The 27,666-nt window shown below is 41.2% G+C and overlaps 1 protein-coding gene across 1 annotated transcript; it reads left to right on the top strand.

The window, feature by feature from the left end:
* dmrt1 (doublesex and mab-3 related transcription factor 1) lies at nucleotides 1-27,666 on the top strand. Its single transcript, XM_069178500.1, is given in 8 exon segments — nucleotides 1-219; nucleotides 1,131-1,305; nucleotides 4,293-4,408; nucleotides 4,410-4,451; nucleotides 10,353-10,439; nucleotides 12,302-12,476; nucleotides 13,288-13,290; nucleotides 27,509-27,666. Coding segments are annotated over 8 exon segments (975 nt in total).

Below are 27,666 nucleotides of genomic sequence, written 5' to 3'. Positions count from 1 at the left end.
ATGAGCAAGGACAAGCAGAGCAAGCAGGTGCCGGAGTGCAGCGGACCACTGTCCCCGTGCAAAGGCCAGAAGTCCCCCCGGATGCCCAAATGCTCCCGCTGCAGGAACCACGGATACGTGTCTCCTCTGAAGGGACACAAGCGCTTCTGCAACTGGCGCGACTGTCAGTGTCCCAAATGTAAACTGATCGCCGAGAGGCAGCGAGTGATGGCGGCGCAGGTAACCTCCTCCTCCGGGAGCCTCCGGACCTCTGGGGGAGAGACACGCTGCTGCTGAGGCGGGAAATATTACATAGACTGTTTGGAAGAAAAAAAAACAAAAACAAAACAAACAAAAAAAAAAACCAGCTCCTGTTTGTAAACTTTTGAACATGTTTACTAAAAGTTGTTTATCCTCATTTTCATCTGTGTACTAACGCGTCAAACAAGCTAGCTTAGCTTATACGCGGCTAACTGTTAGCTTTTGTGCAAAATGAACCAAAGTGTTCATAAAGTGTGTTTTCAGGCGCGTTTGAGCTCTTTGTTGCTACACTTGTTGCCCACAGCAGACACTTAGAAATGGTCATTCATTAAGTGATATGCTACATTAAATATAACCGCGCTTTTTTTTTTTTTTTTCTCCACATTTTGTAGTTATTGACTGTAACTTTGTAATTTGTAGCTTGATGTAACACTTAGCAAATAGCAAACACTCATAAGAATGAATTCATAATATGTTCTACAAATTCTTTATATTTTTGGACTTCTGGTTGGACAAAGCAAGACATTGAAAACAACAACCACTTTTGACTTTAAGATACGATGATGGACACTTTTTTTTTTTCTGACTTATTTTCTTGAATACGAAATGAAGCCGATAATCAAGATGACAGACAAATACGAAGCGACGACACCAGTCGTCCACACTTAAGTGTGGCTGGTTTTCATTGGAAGTCAGCGTACAAGATAACCAACTTGTCATCGCGCCTCCAATACATTCACATAGTTTCTTCGCGGTAATGCCAACGATTTAACTTTTGTTCAACGAAAGAAATATCCTCCTGTTTGTGGAGCTGATTTTGAAGCATGCTGGGAAGTAGTCCGATTAAAGACAAGTGTTTTGTTTCTGATGGAGCCGGTCGTCCCTTCCAGGTTGCGCTGAGGAGGCAGCAGGCTCAGGAGGAGGAGCTCGGGATCTGTAGTCCGGTGGCTCTGTCGGGCCCCGAGGTGATGGTGAAGAACGAAGGCGGAGCAGACTGCTTGTTTTCCGTGGAGGGACGATCGCCCACACCGACCAGCACCCCCACTTCTTCTCTGGCTGCCACAGGTGAAGTAGTTTTAAAGGCGTCCTCCCTTTTACGATCACACGGCTGTAAATGGAAGTGATCGCGTTTGAACAATATCTGTAGACGGTAGGAGGGAGGGAGGGAGGGGGGATCTGTTAACACCAAAATCGATAAACGATAAGTATAATACATTGCATACATGTGATAACAAATGCGCAACAGTCAACAGTCTGCCGTTGTTTATTCCCATACACTCTGTTCAGCTGGAAAAACATGGAACACCCATCGGAAATGCAAAGACATGTTTTGCCGTCCAGAAGACGGGAAGACATTTTTAGACTGTTGAAGGCTCAAGTGAAGAAAAGCATGCATGAATTATTACTTTAGATCTGTTCAGAGATCTCCCCTCATACAGCAGGAACAGTGACTTGTTCAGTGGTGATTAGGAAGTAGTTTCACATGAAAATGCGACACTGGCGTATAACCTTTACAGATAAACATCAATTCTTCAGTCAGATTTGATCAACAAATCCTCTAAAACCACTTCAAGTATCAGTGTTGTTTTTTTTTTTACAATTGATAAAAGTGTTGGACGTTTTGCTCCACATGCTTAACTTGCTCAAAAGAATAATCAGATTATCACCCCGCTGTGACGAAGGTTGCCACCCATACGTCAGTAAAAAAGTTGATTGCCAAAGTTTAAAAAAAAAATGTATCAGTATTTGTTTTTCTATGGTACAAAAGTACCACATATGATGTCGGCACCGGAGACGACGGCAACAACGTGCAATGGTGGCGGAAAGTGACAGAAAAACCAAAAACAGGTCAGGGACAGACATGTGGATCCGTACACAGAAGTACAGACACAGAATTCAGGGTGCGCGTGTTCCTGTTGCCAACTTCATATAATCTACACGTCATCACATTGTTCGCGTCCTCGAATGTTACCGATTCCGTCTGTGAATTGCTACATCTGCATTTCTTGGAGCAGTTCTCCACACACAACGTCAATGGAGGCTAACGCCAGCTTGTTCAGGCTAACGTGAATGTTCGGATGACATCACTGTTCAGTCTGTCAAAATATAAAGTTGTGCGAATGTGTGCGTCGGCAGCAGGTTTTTTTTTAGATACAATTTTATGTTGAAATATATTAATTTGATTTATTTATTTTTATATTATATATTTGGTATCGAAAATTGTGGAATTTTTTTTTTGGTATTGTTTGTAAATACCAAATTTCTGGTATCATCCATATTAGCAAAACTACCAACAAAAATTGAAGTTTTCATATTTAAGTTCTCATGAAACAGTTTAAAAGTAAAGCTGAAACTGTTTTCTGATTAATTAGGCAGCAGATCAACAGAATATAATCGGCAATTAGTTTGTAACTTGATGAACTGTTTCAGGCCTTCTTCAAACATAATGACACAGACAGCCCAGTTTCTTCATCTCAGTTGTAGTCATTCGCTTTGTCTTATGTGATAATAAAATCAATGTTGGACCAACCAACAATCAATTTATTTTGAAAAAAGTTCACCGATAGTTGAACAATCATTAGTTGCAGCCCTATTCATAAGTAATACTTTTTTTTTTATTGTGTATATATTTAAGCAACCATAAAGACATTTTTTTAGGATCTAAATATAAACGACGGGCATTCGGTGAAGTCCAGTTTATTATCTTGTGTGTAGGATCGACATGGAAAACTGTCAATAACAAAGCTGATGTTCTTTATACACACATCTTTTTACCTTAGATGTTTCTTTTATGACCCTCTGAATATTAAGATTTCCAAGACGTATTGTTGTTTTTATTACTAGTGGAACATTTATTAATTCATTTGAACAGTTTCACCTGTAGAACATTTCACTGATTTGTTGTTACAAACATTTGAGTTTAACAAAAAGCTGCGTTCTGTTCAACCAAATATTTCCTCTTTTTTTATTTCTTCTTAAAAATCCATGTCTGCTTATCAGTTTAAAAAAGACAGAATTAAGTCTACTGTTATTCAAGTCCACAATACAGAATCGTTTTTTTTTACACTGTAGATATCACCAATAAAACATAAGACCTTTCATGGGAAAACAAGTGAAAATTAAAGTCAATTTGGTGGCAGCAGCATGAAAGGGTATCCTTGATTTTGTTCCTGGAGGCAGACACAGATACTGTCTTCCCTCCGGGCCTGATAGCACATTTTAGGAGGTGGAATATGACTGTGGTCAAGGCTGGTCACGTCTTGCTTCGACTCTTCTTTGCATGTGTGAAAGAGTGAACTTTGGGTCCCTGGCGTGCAAACAGAGAGAAAAGAGGTGGAAAGAGGAGTTGAGCACTCTGTGATTCGCCGATGACAAGAACAGGGACAACAAATGTCACTATCTTCGGCTTCAGTGGTGCACATTGTCTTCATTGTGTGAGACGGAAAGATCAGGGTCTGCCTGAGAAGAATGTGGCCTTGCAGATAAGGAAAGTACAACAGATTGTGAGTAATGATGATTTGATGGTCATATTCATCCTGATAGAGTTGCCCACATTTCTATTTTGGTATAGAGTGTCGCGTCTGCATATTTGACACAGAACGTACCTGTCACCTGCAGATGGTGCTGTTGATAGTAGTTTGACCGGGTTTGGGTGGTATGACCAGAAAAAAGAAGGATTCTCTTCCTGTCAAATGATCGATGAAAATGTAACTTAAACATAGCGCGGAGAACAATTTAATTATTTTTGTCAGCATTAGCAAAAAACTAAGGGAGTGAAAACATACAAGTCTGGCTTATGTCTACTGTTGGAGGCAGGAATTTAAAAAAACATTTATATTCACAACTTGACTCTTGAATTTATTAAAGGTGTTAAAAACAAAAACTAACGTACAAATCTATCTTTAGCTCCACATTTGAAATAATCTGGATCTGAAAATGCCCCCCCCCCCCCCCCAAATTTTTTTTTTTTTTTAGCCACAAACAATAAACTTGAGCCTCTAAGCCGATCTTTGTCTTTATTATTTGTGTCTTCTCTGTGTGTTTTTGTCCAGCGACCCGTTCAGCGTTGTCCTCCAGCCCATCAGCTGCTGCCAGGGCTCACACTGAGGGGCCGTCCGACCTGCTGCTGGAAACCTCCTATTACAACTTTTACCAGCCTTCACGCTACCCCCGCCTACTACGGCAACCTTTACAACTACCAGCAGTACCAGGTGACCGACAGTAATCACTCTGCTGTTTATCAGTAACACTCCCGTTCTGTTTGAATCGGTTATTGAGCGGTAATAGGAGGTATTTTGCGGAAATTGTTGGTTACTTGCTGTGTTTGTTTGCCTTGTCTTAGGAGAGTTTTTCTTTTCCTTATCATGCTATTACACCGCTTGGTGAGCAGGGAAGATATCTGAGTGCTTTAAGCTACATTCTAATACATAATCAGCCCCGCTTGACCCCAGATTAACACGTGAGCCAGCACTTTAAAATACAAACATTGTAAAAATAAAGTTTAGTGTTTATATTTGCTAAAAAAAAACTTGCTTACAATCTAAATTGTTTTTCAAACAAGATTGAATCGGGTTGAATTTTAGTGTCTTCTATCGGCCACTGTCAATCCCAGAGGAGTGCTGCAGTACAGTATGTAGACTGATTACAGCTGTTAGACTGATGGCTATTACACGGAAATGTTTAGGATTCAGAGAGCCATATGCAAGAGGTGAAGAAATAGGGCAGGAAGCCTCTCGACTCTGTGTTAAAAGAGGTGGACTGGGCGTACAGTAAATGCTACGTATGTATGGATGTGTCTGTGTGTATGTTGGAGAGGGAACTACGATGTCTCAGGTACTTCGCTACGAGCCAGTTCACTTTCTGTCAACTTATCACTTGAGTGTCACAATAATGTCATTCTCAATCATTTTTCCCGCTGATGATCATCGGATATCGCAGCAAAGAAGTTCAAATCCACTTTAAAGGAGATGCATTACAAACTAGTGATGTTAGATTAGATTTGAACTGATTTGTTACGCATGCAGGTTGACTGGTAAAGCGTGGACAGGGAACGTGAGCAAACATGGTGTGGTGTGCTCGTGAGAAAGTGTGCTCACCTCCATACAGTACAGATTGTGGTAACTCACCAGCGTTGAGATCAGGGCTCTGCGGTACCGTCTGTTTTAGGACGCCTTCTTTTCTTGCGGCTGAAGATAGTTCTTTATGACTCTGGCTTGTTGTAATGCTAAATCGAATGCTAAGTCGATCAGACGGCTCCCTGATGGACTTAAGTGTTGAATAAGAATCCAAACAGCGCTTCAAACTTTTGCACTGTCCTGTATTTTAAACTGGTAAATGTAACACATCATATACTCATTTTAATCTGAGAAGTTTTTTTTTGGATTCATTAATGAATCATTCAGTCTAAATAGAAGAAAAACAATGAGCGGTAATATTGGGCAATCAATTTCCCAGAGCCTAATAGTGACATTATAATACAGGGGTGGGCAATCCATTTTCCCAAGGGGCCTCATGAGAAACTGGGACTGTTGTGGAGGGCCGGACCAACAGGCTGAACTCAATTCTGCTCAATATTCATTTCATCTCTTTATAAAAAGCAGTAAATTGTATGGTTTTGATTAACTGCTGCTGGTGAGAGTAGATGTTACATTTAGGCTACGGAAATGTGGCGCCAGAAATCTGTGAAGTGTGTGTTGGGCTCGAAGAAGTGCACTGAAGTCAGGTTGAATGTTTGAGGTGGATACGCGAAGGACAGCCGACAGGTGAGCGTCAGCGAGAGAGGATCCGTATCTGGATTTGTTCGACTTCACCACTGAGAACGGTTGTTGACATTATGTAGGTCGATCCAAAGAGAACCAGCATCTTCTGAGCATTCCTGCTCATGTGAGGAAAGTTCTCCTCTTTGAGAAAAGAATACAAATCCAGCAGTGACACTGACTTGAAGAGCTCTGCCAGTAGCGTATCAGACTGCAGGTGGAAGAGTCGGAGCTGAACATCACTGGGTGCGTTATCTACACTGCAAGGGAAGGGAGAAGAAACCGTGTGCATTTCACTCTCAGCTGTTTTGAAGTCTTCAAAGCGCCTTGAAGACTCGTCCATGCGGAGGGGATCAGCTGTTGGTGCGGCTTCTCTTCCTGTCGGCATGTGAGTGAGAATGTTGCCCTTCAATTGGCTTGGAAGAAACTGCAACTTTCCCATGAAGGCCTTCACCAGACTTGTACAGTTCATGTGCAGAGAGGCCTTGCAGTTTGTTTGTTTAGTCCATTCATTAGCACAGTCACATCAACAGCAAACGCTACATCGGCCATCCAGCCCGCATCTGAGAAGCTTTCTTCTCACAAAAGTCTGGTATCTCAGCTCTCAGGTCCCAGACTGTTTTAAGCACTTGGTCCAGGCTGAGCCATCTGACAGCTATGAGGTCGCCTGTCACCACGTTCAGTCTCATGCTCCTCCAAAAGAGCAATGAAGTTAACTGTTTTAGACACAACATCAGTAACATGGTTCATTTTTTTTAGCACAACACCTCCTGATGTATAATACAATGCAAAAATACCAATTTCTGTTCAGGGCTCATTTCAGTCACGTTATCTTGCGTCCGCTTCAAAAGTGTCACATTTTCCCCCGTTAGATTTGGACAACCATCGGTTGTTGCCAGTTTGTCCCATTTCAGTCCCAGCTTGTCCAAGCATGCATTTACCTCGGTGAACAAATCACTCCCCGTCGCCGTCGCTTTCATTGACCGCATTGCTGCCAGCTCCTCCCTAATCTCAAAGTCTTTCATTATCCCACGTACAAAGATGAGTAACTGCGCTGCATCACATCACGGCTCTCGTCCAGAGCTTCCAGAAGAAGAAAAAAGGTATTTTGTCCGCTTTGTTTTGCAGCTGAAGCTCCAGATTTTCCCGCGATGTCTTCCATCCTTCTCGTTACGGTTCGCCTGGAGAGGCGCACATTCTCAAATGCTTCTTTTTTCTCAGGGCGCGTTAGCGCTGCAGAGTCCACCAAACACTCTTTGATGAACTCCCCGTCAGGGAATGGGGATGTTGTGGGACATTACAAAGCTGGTTTTGACTGCTCCGTCCCTGGAGGTGTGAAGCTTGGTAAAAAGTCCTTGTTGATTTTTGCAGCGTAGCTATCAAAGCTCCAGACATCCGTGTCGCTCTGCATCAGTCAACTTCTTGTATTTCTCTGCGTGTTAAGTCTCGTAATGGCGATTCAAATTATGATCCTGAAACACAAATGAGGCACACGGCTTTACCTTTGACTTCAGGAAGTAAATACTTAGAAGTCCATGTTTTGTTGAAAAAGTCGACCTTCCGCGTCAATCTTTCTTGTTTTAAGGTGAGCTGACATGTTTGAGAGCTCACAGATAACTCACATCTCTCGCAAACGTCTGTTCGCCAAAACATTACAGTGAAGGCGCAAAGGCTCGCAGGCACGCACCAATGTACGTAAATTAAAAAATGATCAGTTGCCTTCAAAATAAATACAATGGGCAATGACGTACACTTATTTACGTTTGATCCCTAATTTCCCATTGACCTCCCGCGGGCCGCTCGGGGACAGCCAAAGGGCCGGACGTGGCCCGGGAGCCGTACAAAGCCCGGTTATAATATATAACAACAACACTCTGCACATTTGAGAAGCTGGAATCAGTAAATATTCTGCCTGACGAATGACTTAAACCATCAAAATAGATGCCAATTATTATTATTATTTTTTAAATGTACTAATTATTTGTCAATAGCGGTAAACAAAAGCTGTTAAGTGTCTGTGTTGAAATGAGTGACGATGAACTTCAATGTATCCTGATGTAGAAAATAACAGACTGAACCGAGGAAACACTGCAACACGTAAGAAGGTGTTGGCGCCTCCCGGTATTATCAAAGACAGTAATTCATATGAACTTTTATCACTTTTTCTTTTGAGATATATGCCCGTGTTTGTTTTCTGTGTGGAGTTCACCTGCGTCTCTCCGGATTCTCCGGCTTCCTCCCATCATCCAAAAAAACATGCCATGATTCCGGAGAATCATCGGTGATTCTACAAATTGGCCTGAGGTGTGAACGTGTGAATGGTCTTTGTTCCCGTCTGTCTCTGTGTGTTGGTCCTGTGATGGACTGGCGACCTGTCCAGGGTGTACCCTGCCTTCACCCAATAACTGAGATAGGCTCCAGGCCCCCCCCCATGACCCTGTTCAGGATAATGTCAGCATTTACATAACGGAGAAACCAAGGAGACACCACCGCTCATCTCACACACACACACACACACACACACACACACACACACACACACACACACACACACACACACACACACACACACACACACACTTGGTCCCTCATTCAGCCGTCTGTAAATTCTCACTGATTTATTCTCGAATGTGTCTCTGTTGTGTCGAATGAGATGATCTTATGCATGAGGTGGATTAGATCTGTAACTCCAGTAATCTCTGATGAGGTGGTTTGTTTTTTTTATGAAGAACATTTGTCCACCCCTTCTCTCCGCCCTCTCCACCTCCACTCAGTTCCCCCAGTAGCAACATCTAGTTTTGGGGTCACTGCCTCCGCTAACCTGCAAGCGTACGGCGGAGCCTGAATTGCAAAGGTTAATGGTATTGTCTGTCGGTAGAGGAACAAACCGCTATGCTTCAGTGCTCGAGGGAGAAAGTGAGCACATTAATGCTAATCAGTTAGCGCTCTTTAGCATAATTTAGTCATCCTCCTTTGTGATTTATGATATTTTCAATGAAGTTGTCAGGTTGAGAGGGCTACGTGCTACGGTTATTCAAATTCAGGGATCACTTTTTTGTATTTGCATGAAGAGGTGATTATTTGTAGATGAGTTTCAGCGCCACAAACACTCACTTCGTAACAAAATATAACTAGAAACATGGAGTGGGATGAAGTATCTTTTTATTACTTGAATTTAAAAAAAGCCTTTCTCTTGTGGTCCCTCTGTCTCCTTTACCTGTCCTAAACCTCCACAGTTTAATGGGCATTGTTCCAATTTTAGCATCCTAAGCTCGTGATTATCCTTGAGTTACTCAATTCGGATTTTGTCTCGATATTTGCTTCAAAGTACTTACCGCTGTGGTCTTTGTATGCTCTGCACAGAGCCCTTATCCATTCAACAGTGTTGTAGACTGACTATCTATCTATCTATCTATCTATCTATCTATCTATCTATCCATCTATCCATCTATCCATCTATCTATCTATCTATCTATCTATCTATCTATCTATCTATCTATCTATCTATCTATCTATCTATCTATCTATCTATCTAACTAATACGTTTATTCTCTCATTTCTGGTTGCCATGGTGTCCGTGTTACTAATAGCGGTAATGCTGCTCTATGTCAACCCAGTTACTTTTGCTATATTCTTTATTACACTGGCTAATTACCTGCTGTACATTTCAACTTGCCCTCGTTCTGCTCGAGCACCCACAGCTGCCTCCTTCTTTCGAGACTCTCTCGCTGATCCCACAGTTGTTTCCGAGCTTTTCAGATTTACTAGTTACTTCGGCTTAGCAGGTAGTGATGGCTTTTCTCTCTCCCCCTCTCTTATACGTGTCTTATATTTTCTTCATCCGCTTTTCCAAGTGATAATGATTAATCATAATGGTACTTGTAATATATGTAGGTTTATGGACATGACGGAGTAAGGCTGAGTGAATTGGAAGTGCGGCTCTCCACCATGAAAACCGAACATTTAGCTGCTATAGTTAGCCAGCACCAAGTAGCCATATATGAGCCGAGCCAGCGTAGGAAGCACAACTCTAAGCAGAAGCCTGCAGTTCACCTCCAGCCAGCTTCACCACGTTGCACGGAGAATGTAAGAAGGGAAAGATGCAAACACTGGTGAAGCTTTACAGAAGAAGTAGGTGATATAAGACAACATCAAACTTCATCGATACAAATGGTAATGTCTCATTCTATATATATTGAAAATATATCAACATCCCTTAAAAAGTGTATCTACCGCTGCGCTCTACTTCCCACTATATATCCAAAACTCAGAGGAAATAATGTGGTCTTTATCAGTGTGAAGCCATCTACCTCCTCTTCTCTCCTGTGCACTCAGTGATGCTTGGCTGTCATGCAGGTGGATGATGATAATACAGTATAAGGGTGGTGTAGAGCTTCCAGACAGGAGATGGTGCCAGATAAGAAGACTGGCCCTCTCAGGGAGGTAAGGAAGCCCCCCCAGGAGTGAAGGAGTCAGCCAGGGAGACTGTAGACGTGTGGCAGCATTCTCCTCAGACAAATCCTCTTTCTTATTATAACTTATTCCATTATTTACTATGCTCAGTACTGCACAAATATATTTTTAAATGGGCTCAGGAGGTGTCTATTTTTTTTATTTTTATCAAGCCATCATCAGGTCATCAGTGATTGTGAGAACCAAGGAGTTGCGTGTGTAGCTCGCCACTGGGTGCATTATTTGTTAAAGTGAATCCAACATCAGACATTAAATGAACTGTCTTGCAGTGAAAATGCTTCTGGACAAAATACACACTACGGTTACAGCAGACATTCAATGAGAAAGGTTTATAAGCTGTTTATGGCATCATATCGATGGTGTATAAGCAGGTTACTCTGTGTGGATCCGCCTGTGACCGCTGAATATAAACCTCTGTAAGCATGAAAAACCATTTATGAGCAACTTTCACTAAGACAGTTTTGTTTGGTGCTCCATATGTCCTGGAAACCATAAGGTTTGTGCACTTTCAAGACTCCAGTCCAATCTCTTTTGTATTTTTCACAGCCTAATACAAGAGCTGAGTGTAGCTTAAATAACAGTTTATAAAGCTGTCGCAGAACTGATGGCGTGGACAATACAGGTGACATATTACAGGCTGACAGAAATCAAATTCCATAAAAATGAAATTGAAAACCCTCAGTGAGGCGGCCTTGCTGCTGAGTAGACAGCTCGTTTTAAAGTTTTCAGAGGACTGGAGAGAGCTTTGTGTGTTGCTGCCCATTTTTACAACAAGCCACGGACCTGTGAAATCAAACAGTACTAATTTTCAGTCACATATTATTTAAAGTCTATGTTTCTTCCTCTCAGTTTGGATGGTTAAAGTGTTGCCTGTGAATACCTGAGTATGAGTGAGAATGATGTGAAGGATTGTAAAGTCAAAATCTGTCAGTGAACAATGGTGTTTGTATTGTTGTTGGGTTTTTTTAAATACAAAGGTAGAAAGAGAAAGCCCTTCATAAGAAAGTCACAGAATAGTGATCCACTGACGTTGTTCAGGTTTGTATGCAAGAATGTTCTGTAAAAAAAAGGGGGTAAGATTATATATATATATCAGAGGCTCGCTATTTGTTTCTGAAGGAAATCACAAGAAATAAAGAGTATTTTATGAAGTCAGAGACCCTCTGCAGGTCTAATAACCTTTATTATTTTGTTATTTTCCTCTTTTGGAAAAAATGAACGAGCGTACGGTTCATGGGAGGAAGGAAAGACCTTTCAAAGCCAGGTCATTTCTTTTAGGAATGTTGTTGCTTGTTTGCTTTGCTTTGCTTCGTACTTTATTCTGTTGGAATTCATTTTTCAGCTCCTCGTGACCACGTCATCACCTCGTGACCACATAATCACCAGTCCAAGATAAAACATAGCAGAACATGCATAATCTAACTATTCTATTTTACAGTTGAAGCAATTAGTTGATTGATAAATATAGAACTATTTCGTATGTCTAATCCATTGGTTGTTTAAGACATTTTTCAAGCTAAACATCTCAGCTCCTAAAATGTAAAATTTGCAGCTTTTCTTTGTCACACTCGATATTAGAATGAATCTCTCTCAGGACATTTGAAGATGTCACATTGGGCTTTGGGAAATCATGATGGAAATCTATAAAATCATCAAAACCTAACATGAATGTAGTCTTCGGTGGATGTAATAGTGTCGTGTAACTACCAGTTTTTGGAGATGTCCAGGAATCTGACGGTTTGGATGCTGTCTATGAAATATACGACATCAAGACGCTTTTGTCTCCTTTGTGTGTAAAATTGCAAATTTTTGTGTTTTTTTTTTATGTTAAGCAAATGCCCCACGGTGACGGCCGCCTATCGAGCCACAACGTGTCCTCTCAGTACCGCATGCATTCCTACTACCCAGCAGCCGGCTACCTGCCTCAGGGCCTGGGCTCCACCACCTGCGTGCCACCCTTCTACAGTCTGGACGACAACAACAGCTGCTCTGAGACCATGGCCGCCTGTGAGTGACACATTAAAACACACACTTCTCAGGCCCCATAAAGTTTTACCCGGACTTTATCAACAGTACATTGAAGGGAGGGTTGCACTCAAGTCGAGAGGGCCATCAAATTCTTTTTTACTTTTACTATACTTACTTTTGACTTCTTCTTTACCTCAAATGCAGTACTGTGAGTGTAGGTCTGACTCAAGTTTACATGAATGAGCTATGAAGCTACTTTACTGTTGTGACCATTGTTCATGAGATTGATATGCTGTTGTTGAACAGCGGCAAGCGAAACATTATGTAGGTGTTTTTATTCAAGCAGACCTCCATTGTGCCTGTTGCACATTTGACATGTAGTTAATTTGAAGCTGGATTTAGTTTTCTTCTAATTAAACAACTAATAGATTTCTGCACAGCATTATTTTCTTGAATAATGGTGCATACATATTAGAATTTTTGCAAAAAAAACTATTCACTGCTGTATTTCTTTTTGAATATAGCAGTTTCATTCCTTTAGCTGACAAAATGACTCACATTATTTCCCTTTACACAGTTGTAAAAGGGATTTTCTCCTCAGAAATTAAAAGATGAGGATTGTATTGAATATTGTTACTCCTTGATAGAGGATGTAGGGGAAGAGCATCAACAATACAGCATCAATATCCTTCCTTTAGTTGAAATGGCCCGCTGACAACACCAGCATTGCAAACGTAAAGACCCCCACATCTCCCCTTTCTACCTGTATTTGACTTTCACCTGTCCTTTTCCTGTGAGGGTCCCACGTCATGACCTGCCACGCTCCTTTCCAAGATAACACCTCTCTCAGCGGGTGGTCCCACGTTTGGTGTTGACTCAGAGTTTAACGGCAGAGAAACAAACTGCCTAAATCAGTTTCTTTCACCTGTTTTCTGACCCCTACAACAGAAGCAGTACCTACATAGAGTACAATGGCTCCTCACAGGGGAACATTTTTCTCTATCTCTATCGAGGCAGAATTGGTTCCTAATAGTGTTCCTATGAAAAATTATTTTAAGATCCCCTCCAAACACATTTTAAGAGGTGGTATATAAAATACTCTACTCTGAATAATAATTTGTGTTTGATTAAATCCTTTCCTTCTCATTCATGAAAGATTACAGAATCTATGAATTTGAAAATGAAACGTTGTATATTTCATTTTGTAAGTTTAACTTACAGGAAACAGGAAGTCAAGCTGTTCACAGTACTGCAGTTCATTCTCAGTGTGTGTGCACTGGAGGTTTCAAGTTTCCACATCATACTAGTGTAAGTTTGAATTGGATCAGGATCGACTTCCAAACTGTTCGTGATGTAACAAAAAAAATGATTTTCAATTAGTACAGAGAAACTTCTCACTTTCAGCAGGTTCATGTGAAAACAGCCTTCAACATTCTCCTGCACAGTGAGGCTCAAACAAAAAGGAAAACAAAAAAAAAATTGAGTGGAGAAGCACTTCAATAAAGTGTTTCCAGTATGTGTAGTTGAACAGAGCTGAGAGGAGGCATGTTGATGCTGATTTCCTGACCTTGGCTCAGGTTTGGTTCAGCATGTTATCAAAGAGCCAGTCTAAACATTTTGCACCCAGTTGGTACATCCACTGCCAAATCCCGTGCGTGGGTGTGTGTCGTATCTCGTTCAAACATGGAAGACGAATCCTGTTCCGCAAAGGAGACTTTTTGTAAGACTCTGTGTCCAAGATGTTCAAAATGAACATTTACAGATGAGTCCTCTGCCTGTTGTTGTGTTGTGCATGTCGCACTGTGGCCTTGATGTTTTGCTTCGGCTAATTCATATCTTATCTCAGCAGAGTTATAAATTTGCTGTTTATGTGAGCTGCACATAATTAACTTATTTGCATGTAATGCGGCTGCAAGATTGTTTCTGTTACATTTGAAAGTGTTTTGTAGCTTCGCTACTTGTTTTGTACTACTGAGGTATTTCAGTTTGAATTAGTGCTTCACGTCGTTTTTACCGGCTCTTGACATGAAGCTTTTTTTCCGGTTCAAGCTGATATGATTAGTGAGATAAATTTAATCTGTCATCTATTTCAAACAAAAGTAATATCATCTATTTGTTGTTCTTCAAACATTAGGATTGTTTCAAAAAATATATATGAAAGATGGTGGGGGGTTGGGGGTGGACACATTTGTGATATATCTACTCATTATTTCCTCGATCAGTCATTTTTCTCGAAAATCTGAAAAAAATATAATGAAAATGTCAATCAAAATATCTTGACATTTCTTATTTTGTAATGTTTTTTGCAATAACCAGATAGACTCAGTTTCAGTGCATTAACAAAGACAATGGAGAAAAAGCACAAACCGTTGCATTTGAGAGGTTGTAAGCATTTACTTTTGGTAATTGTGTCTAAAACAGACTATTCACAATGAATCAATTGTGAATATATTTGCTAATATAATTACTAGCTAATTATTTTGGGACTTTTGGTCAGATAAAGTAAGCAATTTAAAGATGTCACCTTTGGGATCTGGGAAAGTGTGACGGAAACTTTCAGACTCTTTTCTGACTTTTTAGAGGCTAAATATCGAATGAATTAAAGCACAGAATAATGGGCACTTTGGTTGATGAATGAATGTACAGCATCACCAAAACAGCTCAAGTAGAGTAGTTGAACTCCGGTAACAGGATTTTGTTCTAGTTTTTGTCCCAGTTGTTGATTCAGATTGACGTTCGCTTCAGAAAGCGTTTTGCTTGGACTGAACATGTCGTGTTCCTCTGGATCGCTCCATGAGGAGGAGATAGCCGCGAGCTCGGAGCCTTCCTGCCCTCCCCTTCTTCCTGGCTGCCAAACAGCACCCTGTCAGATTTATCTCCCTCCCAGGATAGGGCTAATCAGTTGGCCAAATACAGAGATCCAAATAACCTTCAGGAGTGCCACGCTGTCCTTCCCCCCCCTCTCCCTCCCCTCCCCTCCTCGCCTTCTTCTCCTCTTCTTCCTCCCCCCTTCCTCGCCCTCCCTCTTCACAGGGCCCCGCTGTCTCCGCAAAATTGCCTTCTGGAGTTAGTGAGCGGGAACAGTTAAGATTTACAAACAATGATGAAGCTTGTCATGCGTCTTTCTCCATCCGTCACGGCAGTCCGGGCGGAGCTGTGGGTAGAGCCGTCCCGGTGTTCTTCATAAAAGCCAGCTCTCTGTGAAATACGCCCCCGGCCGGCCTGTTTACTGCCCCGCGCTCGTCAGCAGCCCCGCCGCCGTAAATCGCAGCACGGGAGGTGACAGCGCAGTCCATCAAACTCCCACCCCACCTCGCTGCCCTCCCAACATCTCACCTCACACACACTGCCGCCCCCCCCCCCCTCCATATATATATATATATATATATATATATATATATATATACACATACACACAGAGAGACACACACGCACACACTCTCGCTGTTTCTCCACAAACACCCGCCCCGCTTCCTCCTCAGGATCTAAGCGGGGAGCTGCCCCAAAAGAGTTATAGCTGTTTCAGTCTTACAGGAGACAGCTGCGAGACGAGTCCGTCAGCGTTTATGCTCTTTCTTTTTTTTGTCCTTATCTAGACTTTCTCAAAATTCACAACTGCTGAAAGTTTGCAAGCTGTCAGCCCGGCAACTCACATACTTTTTTTTGAAAACTAGATTTATAGTGAAGTCAGACCTCCGAGCTGTGCTGGCTATACGTTTGTCTGTTTTGTTATATTGGTGTCAGCACTGAGCGTACAGTAATTTAAATGCAAATCAGATTGTTGAGGTATTGCAGATGTTAATCCTGCTAATCAATAGACCTGTGTGAGCCCATTAGGTTAGAAATCCATTACTATCTTTCTAGATGATATTCTATTGATTTTTCTTGCTTCAGTCTATACTGTACTCTACACCGAAGTGAGTTACTGCGTATAAAGTCTGTTGTTTTTGGTTCTCCGCCTCCTCTGAAAAAAAAAAACCCGACAGAAAGATTGCCGTCAGTAAGTTTCTTTGTTTCGTGTGTAAAATGGGCCTTACCTGCTTTCAGTTCAGATTACTTCACACCCACACACTCTCACACACACAAAAACAGTTAAGAAAGTACAGTCTCACACACACATACAGTGTGAACCTACACACACACACACACACACACACACTGGGGCCACACTCATTGTGGAAGTGTCAAGAAGCCCTCTCACTCTTTTGGATTTATTAAACCTAAAACAAATCAGTACCTCAAACCCAAGAGGTGACCTTTTCAGAGGAAGTGCGGTTTCATGTCATGTAGCAGCCAGAGTTCATTTCCTTGGTCACTGACGTGCTGAGAGCATCGCTCACTTCAGTCCATGTACTTTATGTTGTTTCATTACCAGAGAAAAAAAACAGACTATTGCGATAGAATGTGAAAGTTTGGTTTTCTTCTTGACAGTTAATAGTGTTTCTACATGAGTTTTAGTATAATAGCATATATAGCATGTCATAGTAATAAGTTTTAGTATCATTTTGTAGATGAGAAAGTTTAATCTGGGCTCCAATTGGTTGAATTTGAACACCGTTAGGACCGGTTTCAGATTTCAATATATTCATTTTAATATTGTTGAAACAATTATTATACGTAACCTAGTCGTCTACTATAGTTTAACCTTTCAAACAAAATACAGTAAAGCAGATTTTTACCTTAACTGTGTTTTCTGCCAGTTGATATTCTATCCAGCTTCAATATGTTTTGATTCCAGCTTTTTCTGAGATTGCTTGAATGAAATTTAATCCTTTTGATCTTTTCATTGTGAATCCAAGATAAAAGTCCCTCCGGTAAGTAACTGTATCTGTCAATTCAGTGGATCAGTCTCTTATTAATGAGAGAGATGACACATTATAGTGATAAAAAGAAGTAATTCACCCTGCACAGGTTAAGTTCTCAGGACTTTGTATCACCTTTTTTGAAGAATGTATATTGACAAGACTACTTGTACTATTGACAAGAAGTTGCAATTTAAAGAAACTCTTAGATTTCTCCAGTCGCACAATAAACCCTGAAAAGTATCCAAATTTCTTGGCAATTTTTCAGAAAATTAGTGCTTTTTGGTCGAGATACCAACTTGACTCAATCTGTAAGTGAGGGCCAGCAGTGAAAGAAGCCGTCCTGCAGGGGCCCCGCAGGGGCCCGTCAGGTCCCGGAGGGCGGCATTGAATGTGCGGCTGATTGAGTGTCTCAGGCTGTTAGTTACAGAAGAAACGTCCCGTGTGGTCTGTCACATTGTCGTCTCCACCTCGCTGTGCTGCTAAGTGCCCTGGTAGCTTGTGGGGCTGTGGATGGGCTAAATACCAGTGTAATTGTCTGCTTATGGCACAAGCAGCGTTGTAATGTGTTGTACAACACCACCATTAACAGAGGCCTGGGGCTGTGGAGACATTAAATGGCCACGGCTGTATAGTTTATGTTCTCTTCCCCTCACTCTCTATTTCTCTTTCTCGCTTCCACACACACGAACAACAAACACACTCTCACTGTCCAGCTCGGAGGGAAGTGAGAGGAAATGAAATGTGATCCTATTGACTGCTGGTTCAGCTTTAATTCAGTTTGATATTCTGTGTCATTATGTAGCCAAAGAACTTTGTTTGAAAAACATAGTTTTAATGAGCCAGATCATCGCTCTAAACAGCGTCTTCTTGCTGTCAAACACTGTGAAAGAAGAGTTATAAAACTACAGATGTGAATATCTATGACTGCCTTCAAATGTTATTGTGCCATCACAGAGTCAAAGAGCAGGAGCACTGTTTGTTTTTGGGGTTTTTTTTTACCTGCGTTCTGAGTTTTTTTGTAGCTACAGTCAAGATGTGCAGATGTTACTGAGAGTTGAAACTTACTGGAACCTGCTCTTCTTATTTTTGAGAAAAAAAAAAACCAAATCTTTTGATATATATTGTGATATACGGGTGACTATTTGGATTTAAAAGATATTTCCTTAAATTCTTCCTTAAATTATACAAAGCAAATATTAACAAGTAAGCGGCTCTTTATTCAGACACATTGTGTCACTATGAATAAAACTAGATGTGACTTTAAGTTGTGTGCACATTAACATAACATTCCTAATTCCAAATCACTATTGTGGGAGTTACAATAACAAAATGTACCAATCTGCTCTCTGATCCAATGGTTGCATTGGTCCAAACAGTCACATATCCGGCGCATGTTTACTGAATCTGGCTTGTATCCAAATATAATCTGCATGAGAATTACTTCTTCATATAAAACATAGTGGGTTTTGTTTCCTAATATCTGTATCAGACAAACTTGGTGAGCTACAGCGTCTTCCTACCTAATCATGCCCGTGTAGTCACTTTCTCGGACATGTTTTGAGCAGCGGCGGCGGCTCGGGGTGGACTGACAAATGATGTTGCCTTGGCAGCTCTCTGAAACAGCTGAACGACTTGGATAAACACATTTGGCAGCTTTAGCACCCACAAGAGGCGTCCTCCTTTCCATAACAATATATTTCACTCTTCCTGTGTCCTTTACTTTGGCATTTTTCTTACCCTGTCGCCTCACAATGGATCTCTTGTTTAAAATGTAATGATAGAAAAGTCCTGCAAATATTGATCGGCCGCCTCAGCTCATTATTGCATACCCATAACTCTTCGATGTATAACGTCAGAAAGCCCGACGATAGACTGACATGCCATTTTGTGAGCTGATGGGGCACAGTAGCCGAAATGGAGATTTAGCATATGGACGAGAGCTTCGTCACGCCTCTGTGGCAGTGATCTTCGGCGGGGACAGATTGGTTAACAATGCAGGAGCAAAGGTTCCTCTCTGCTTAATTAGCCTTTGACCCCGACACTTGATGCCTTCTGTCAGTCTGTGTCGGCCCTCCACTGAATTCAGCTCCATGGAAAACCAATAATGAGCATTTAAGCTTTTTCTGACCCCCGTAATCGCTGCATTAGAGACGGCATCCTTTTGAACAATTGTCTCAACAGCTTTTGATTTGGGAGAGGAGAAGGAGAAATATGTGGAAGATTTAACTGCACGCACAATAAAACGAATAGTCCTTATTCATGACAACACAAAAACTATAATTGACTCTTTATTTAGTTCTCTGATTGAGATGTTTGATGTGGCTTGAAATTAGTTGTAGTTCAGGCTTTGCAACCAGGCTGACTGTTAGACCAGTGGTCACAGTTTAGTAGGCAGAAGTTGGTCTTAACTCTTTGGTTAAAAAAAAAAAAAAAAAAAAAAAAGAGTTAAGACGCAACCATCCAAGAAACAACAGTAATACAAGCGGCTGTATGTACAGTCGTACCGTAGAGCTAAGATGTAAAGATTGTTGGCTAATTCTTTAATTGTGAGGCACTTTGTTGGTTCTGATGATGCTCTAAAATGAAAAATAAAGAAATCCTTTTTTGGGCAGTAAATTGTTCAATCATTTGAGAAACGTGTGGAAATTTCAGTTGGTCAGAAAATGTATGTGATGTACCCGATAACGTAGCGTTCTCTGTAAACAGTAATAAACCATTGTTAAGCTTAGCTTGCACAGGGAACCAGGACAGTTTTAGTGCCAAGGAGTGGCAGCTTAAAATATGTTGGTTGTCGGCCCTTTGTCATGTTGCCCAGGCAGCTATCTAGCTTGCATAAAAAGATACTTCCTGGAGGCGTTATGCACAAAATACTTGTGTAGTATGTCATGAGGTCAGGGTGAGTCAACTGAGAAACAGAAAAACGGGTCGGGGTTCATTTGAGGATTTGAGCCAACAGCCGACATCCATTGTCTCCCCAGGGTGAATCCAAATGACGTTTGGGATCCTCTGATCTTTCCATAGGCACTGCTAGAAAGTTTAACAATTTGACTCCAGTGAAATAGCTCAGCATCTAGATGGATCGGCACAACATTGCGGTACCAACATGTTGACAGTGGGTGGAGGAAAAGGCGGTTGGTGAAGAAAATCATGGTCTTTGTGAACCTTGGAGATCCCCTGACTTTTCATCTACTGCCATCACCTGGTCAACATTTCAGTTTGTCCAACAGTTTTGGACAAATTGAAATACTTGATTTTCTTTACAATTTATATTTCAACCTCACAGAGGCACTAATGTGACTGTAGACGGTCAGTTTTCTGATGAACATATAAACCAAGTTGAAAAATGATCACACTGAACATATCTGCAATATGTTAATTGTCAAGAAGAAGTAAAAAAACTAAAAAGCACAAATACTGTAAAGCTTAACAGTCTGTTAGCAGCCCCGTCTCCCCGTCTCAGTCGAGCATCTCGGCATGCTGACCAATTTGAATTAGCACTAAGCAAAAACTACAGCTGAGGATGATGGGAAGTAATTGTGCAGGTATTTGGTCTTAAAGCAAAGTACAAGATCCAAACAAATTGCGACCAGATGGTGGCACAGGATCAAAAGTTAGGGGATCAGCCAAATCTGAAGGCCAGTCATTACTTATCTAGACATTTCACTCAAACCTGATACACGTCAAAGGGATCACCAAAGTCACAAGATTCATCCTCAGGGTATCAATAATGTCTGTACAAAATATTATTGAAAAATATCCAATAGTTGTTTAGATATTTCAGTCAAAGTGACTGAACAAGGGTTGTCCAAAGTGATGTGCAGACTGACAGACTTTTCGACCGACATCCCTGCAGTCATGCTGCTAGCACGGCTAAAAACATTTAGTTAAGGCTAAATTAAGATTGTGACTTTGGTACTGTGGACTGTATGTGATGGCTTTTTCAATCCCAAAACCATGCTTGTTGTTTGGCATTGGTTAACAGGGCCTTTAATCTGTCTGGGTTTCCAGCATTTAACCACAACCGCAGTATTTCCCTTAACTCTAATCCTAATCATATCCTGAGAGTTTTCATATCCTAAAGTAGCCTCCGGTGTCCTGCATTTATACGTCCACTTTCTTCTCCTGCCCGACTAAAGTCCCGTATAAAACATTGTGTTGTGTAGACTAGAAAAACATTTGTCACTGAACACAATTAATGCAGCAATGCAGATTGCTGGAGCCACAACCATTCGGTCGTATTTAAATATAACTATGGAAGATAGTACTGATAATTTGGGGTTGTATAGTACAGTATGTTTTTATTTCTGCTGTGTACGTTACAAAAAAAAACAACAACCTACCCTGCATGCCCAGTTTCAGTTAATTGTCTTTTGTTACAGAATGTCTTTGTCATTGCTGTGAGGTTATACTGGTGTGAGATATCACATTAGACCTGCCACAGTAAGGGTCATACAAAAAAGTCAGACAAGATCGGTGGTTTAAAAGTGAGGGTGAAGGTCTGCGTTGTGAACATCAGCTGAGTGTCATGAGCCTCCACTGTTCAGCGCTCAGTATTTAAAGCCTGTCCGCTCTTCGACTGAGTTTTCTGGACCATTAAGTCCTGCTGGTCTGATGATGAGGAGCCAGACGCCCATATGGTTTCCAGAGAGGGGAGCCATCTCTACGAGGGCTGTCCTCAGCTGGACACACATGGGACCCTCTCAAACTGGCCAGGGCTGATTTTTTTAGACACAGCTCGTATCATTTTAATGGGAGCCATTTAATCCCAGGTCAACCTTGTCATGTGACAGGCAACTCTTCATTCTGAAGATTGAATTTTTGTACCCTTCATAACAGCTCCCTCTAAGTGCTGCTGTCCCTGGGCCACACTGACACATTCGACTGTTTTAGGTCACGTGCAGCTTATGTACTGAACATTGTAGTTAAAACCCTAAATGCAAAAACTAAATTTCATATTTCTAGATTGTAAATGATTCATTATTTATTTTATTCCTCTTTTTTTACGTTTATTTTACATTTACTTTACTAAGATGTTAAAGCTGGTTACCGTGGTAGCAGCTAAACATTGTCAATGGTAACATTGTCATTCTAAACCTTTTATAATCAAAGACTGAGAAATGAGGCGGATGCAGAAGGGCCTGAAGTTACTGCTTGGTTACAATGTTTTAGCATTTAGCTCGAACCCTGCTGCGCCTAAACAGCCTCACCAAGCTGCTAGCAGGTCTGGAGACTTTTTGTGCACTATTTCGACGATCAAGGATACGTTTTTACTCCTCATCATCCTTGTCATGTAATAAAAGGTACTTCTTATTGACATGTTAAACAGTAATCCTTAGGTTTTATAAATAGTCACCATTGTAATCTAATAATTGCTATTTTAGTAAGTGATAACGTCTACTCTATTACTGTGAAAGCATTAGGACTGCAAATTGTCATCTTAATTTAACATTTTGTCAATTGGGAGTATTTTGAGATACTTAAGAAACTCACTGGTCTGTACAGTTGAATGCAGAATTGTGTGTGTGTGTGTGTGTGTGTGTGTGTGTGTGTGTGTGTTTACTTAAGTGTTATCTACCCGCATGACCCTTGTGTACAGGAGATGAGTGCTGAGCATGAAACCCACAGAGAGCTTATCCTCAGTGGATCAGACTGAATTACCATGTCCTCTCGCATCTGGGCTTTTGTTCCCCTCTTTGGCAGCAGCAGAAATGATTGCACCTTCATTCACACCCTCCCTCCTTCCCTTAACAGGACAAGTGGGAGGTTAAAAAAGCTTCCTTTTGTTACTCCACACAAAGACTGTTTAATAGTTTGGAAATCTTATATAGAGTGCCAAATGCTGAGAAAAGGGCAAAAGTTCATTCAGGAGAATAACCTCTCTTTCAAGCATCAGCAGGTAAAGTCTGTCTTGTTACAAACTACAGCCTGAACTTGAGTCATGGAGCGATGTGTTCATTTGAGTTTGTGCAACTCACATCTCAAACCTGTAGTATCAGTAACACAAATGGTACTGCTGAATACGCGTGTGAACAGGAGTTTGATAAAGTGCTGAGGTGACGAAAAAGTGGCCAAATGTGATGCAAGATTTCTACGAGGAAAGACAACAAGAAATTAAGAGGAATCGAGGTTAGAAATGTAGAACTGTTGTTAAAAAAGAGTTCCTGAAAAAAAATAATTGTCTGCTCACATCACAAAGTTTTGTTTGGAGTCTCAACTCCAGAGCAGTTGTTTTGTCATTGAGTCAGTGTAACATTACCTAAATACCAAACAGTAAATGAGTTGTTATAAAAAAAAGTAGAAGGTTGTTCAGTGCTTTTAACAATGGAGCCAGTTGAATGATGAATTAATCAGTCATCAGGAAAGTAAACGGCGAATTCAGTATTTAAGCAAAAATGCCCCAAATAATTTGGGTTTGCACTTTGGTAAATTATGATAGACATTTCAGCTGTTTTCTGACATTATTTTGACTAAACGGTCATCAGGAAGTCAAACAAAAACAGTCTGCAGCCAGCTGTGCTTACAAACAATGCTGCTTTGAGCTAAATGCTAACATCAGCGTGCCAGCATTTCCATTACTGCCATTATGATGCTAAGTATGCATAATACTCACTGTAATGTTTGTTAGCATCCTAACATTTATGAATGAGCACAGAGTACAGCTGAGGCTAATGGGATGTTCATGATTTAATTGATCCGTAAAGAAAGTATTAAACTCAATTTTTGACCTCATGTTGGAGCCGTAGGAAAGTGAAGGCATCAACCTCAAAGTGGCACGGGCCTCCAACCACCAGCTGTTGGGATACACAGGCTGACAGTTAACCGACAATGAAAATAATTTGTTAATTGTTTAATCAGTCATCTTGTTGTTAACAGCTTTGTGCTGTGTCAGCAGCCTGACATTAATCTGAATTAAACAGGAGCGCAGCGGACAGTTGGATGCAGCTCAGAACATGTGTACTACAGTGTGTCGTGATTTAACATGCCCATGAAACCAATGCGTCCAGTTGCTTTTAGCCTTTAATTACATCATAGATTTCCTGCTGATGAACAGGCAGGGAATTAACAGTGAACAGGCTAATTCACAGCCGCCCTCCCCCACCCACTTGCTGTTATTGCTGTACAAGTAGACCGCTGAGGGTTGGGAAAAAAAAAAAAAAAAAAAGAGCAGGGTGCACTTAGCTACACAAACATTTGTATTAACGATTGGGCTGCCAGTTCAGAACTGGTGACAAACTGCAGACGGGCAAAAATTGGAGTCCGAAACCAATCAGGAAGTTAATGAGGAGAAAAATGACTCCTCTTTTCCCCTCCCACCACTGCTGAGGAACAGAGAGGGAGGGAGAAAGACAGAGGCAGAAAGATTTAAAATGCAGGTAAATATTTACACTTTTAGGTTTAAATATACTGGACTTATCATCATCAGACAATGAGGACCTTTAAATATAATAACGATAGTTTTATTACATTTTGTGAGTGCACCTTGTGAAATGTTTTCAAGGTTATTATTTCTCCCGGCGATCAGCTCTCCTTTTTGCAACCAATATATCAATCGTGGCTGCAGCATGATTAAATGCATCCTGATTATTTTCTTGATTTGATTAATGAATGAATTATTTCAAAACTCTCCAAGTGTCCCTCATATATATGTAATTTCAATTATATGAAACAAATAATATATGATTTATGAAGCTAAAATCATTCATTTGTCTATTTATTTATTTTGCATTTTTGCTTTAAAAGTTACTTGAATTGCTTGTTGCTGTTGTACTGTACGAATGTACTAATGCTTTGTGTCAGTACTCAAACTCAGGTAATGTACTGGCTATAGAACAATTTCAAATAATATGAAGTACAAAAGCAGAGTAACACTGGAAAGCAGTGAAATGATGAAGATCAAAATTTTTACTCTCACTTGGCTGAAAAAAACATTTGATAGATTAATCAATTCATCATATACACTGGAAAAATTCAGAAATAGTGGAAAACAGTACTGAAACTGTCAGTTGATTAATTCCACAATATGCATAAAAGTATTATTATAATTTTTTTGTTGATAAATTATTACTTGATAATCGTCCTTTTTCAAACAACGAATAACAAGTATTAGTTTAAGATTTACTGATTTTCTGTCTTATGTGACAGCAACATGAAAATCTAGTTTTAAAGTGATGTCAGAACAAAACATGACATCACTAAACTTCAGTCTTAAGGAGGTCATGATGGGTATTTTTTTTAACAATTTTCAAACAGATTTTTTTATATACTGAGAAATGGATAGCTTGAATAATATTGAGTTGCAGCTGTTGTAAAAAAAAAAAAAAAAGAAAAAAAAAAGACCATCACAAGCACCGTGCAAGAAGCTGGAAAGTTCATGAAACAATGTCATTTTCCTTCAAAAAATGTCTTATTTATCGAAACAAATAATGTTTGCACAGATAAATTAAATATAACACAGCTTTATGGAGGTTATAACTGGGTATAACACAATAAAAACACAGTGATGAAGGTCCACAATGGTTATTGAACATTAGAAACATTTGGATGTGCAAACAAAGCAGCTTGGTGTGTTCTGGCCTCTCGGCGTTTTTAATGCGTGCAGCAGCTGTAGAACGAGTGTTAAAACGGGTGAGTGTTAAAACGGGTGAGTGTTAAAACGGGTGAGTGCACACCGCGCTCATGTTAACTGTAAAAGAATGATGCTTTTGTTTTGCGCTCACTGTCTTCCCTTTTTTCTCACTGATTCAATTTGCTATAAATCCCGAGCCTCGCTGAGAATCATTTCACTCTACAGTCATATTTATATCAACAGGAACAGTGAGGACCGTTTATTCTGCAGTGCTGATGATTACACTGTCCTCTTTTCTCTGTCTCTCTACAATATTTCTAATGTCCTTTTTATTTACTCATCTCACAGCACGTAGGTGTTTATTTAATGTGCGCTCTGTACTGTCTACTGACCTGAGGCAATATGAATTTATCATATTAATGACTTGGAGGAGTATCTGAGAAAAAAGATTTGTAGCTTGATATCTGAAAGAGAAGCGGAAGATTTGAGGTTTATCTTTTTTTTTTTTAATACATAATTATATTTTGCCATATGGAGACTTATATCGAAGGTTTTTCATTTTGTTCAGTCAGTAAAGGTTCTGCTCAAAGAGGCATTTCACCCCAACATATTTGTAATGGCTCACTTTGAGGAAATGCTAGTCGGGGTGTTGACCTCATGTGGGCAGATGAGTGAGTGAGTGGGTGAGTGGGTGAGTGGGTGAGTGAGTGAGGGAGTGGGTGAGTGGGTGGGTGAGTGAGTGAGTGAGTGAGTGAGTGAGTGAGGGAGGGAGGGGGTGAGTGAGTGAGTGAGTGAGTGAGTGAGTGAGTGAGTGAGTGAGTGAGTGAGTGAGTGAGTGAGTGAGTGAGTGGGGGAGGGAGGGAGGGAGGGAGGAGGTGAGTGAGTGAGTGAGGGAGGGAGGGAGGGAGGGAGGGAGGGAGTGGGTGAGTGAGTGAGTGAGTGAGTGAGTGGGGGAGGGAGGGAGGGAGGGAGTGGGTGAGGGAGGGAGGGAGGGAGGGAGGGAGTGGGTGAGGGAGGGAGGGAGGGAGGAGGTGAGTGAGTGAGTGAGTGAGGGAGGGAGGGAGAGAGTGAGTGAGTGAGTGAGTGAGTGAGTGAGTGAGTGAGTGAGTGGGTGAGTGAGTGGGGGAGGGAGGGAGGGAGGAGGTGAGTGAGTGAGTGAGTGAGTGAGTGAGTGAGTGAGTGAGGGAGGGAGAGAGTGAGTGGGTGAGTGAGTGGGGGAGGGAGGGAGGGAGGAGGTGAGTGAGTGAGTGAGGGAGGGAGGGAGAGAGGGAGGGAGGGAGTGGGTGGGTGAGTGAGGGAGGGAGGGAGGGAGTATGTGAGGGAGGGAGTTTTTTTTTTAAATTTACAGAGCCATAATTTATACAATTTCAATAGATGTTTTATGTGACACAGAAAAAGGTCAAAAGCTGTTGCTTCCTTTATCTGCTGAGATTTTCAAACAGGGAAGAATTCTCTCAGTCTTCCATCACTTACACACATTACAACAGATACAGGTGACCAGTGAGTAAATGAACCTTCACTAAATGTGTTTAATCAAGCGAAGTAAGGCAGCTGTTGGAAGGAGGAAGAAGCGCTTCGGAGAGAAGTCGGACGTCGTATTCCGTCGGGTCTCAGACGTCCTTCGACGATCTGACGAGCACGCGGAGATATTCGTTGTATCGCTGAAGCCTCTGATCAGGACTCTTGTCTCGTCTCCGCAGCCTTCTCACCCGGCAGCATCAACGCCGGCCCCGACTCCACCATGACCTGCCGCTCCATCAGCTCGCTGGTGAACTCCGACGTCAAAGCCGAGTGCGAAGTCGGCAGCCAAACGGCCAACTTCGCCGTCGACTCCATCGACGGTAACGCCGCCAAATAA

Source organism: Embiotoca jacksoni, unplaced genomic scaffold (genome assembly GCF_022577435.1).
Source record: "Embiotoca jacksoni isolate LCO1_2020_lvr unplaced genomic scaffold, fEmbJac1.0.p SCAF_8, whole genome shotgun sequence".
Taxonomy (NCBI): Eukaryota; Metazoa; Chordata; class Actinopteri; family Embiotocidae; genus Embiotoca; species Embiotoca jacksoni.
Note: the sequence above shows the minus strand (reverse complement) of the source record. Positions and strands in the feature narration are given on the sequence as shown.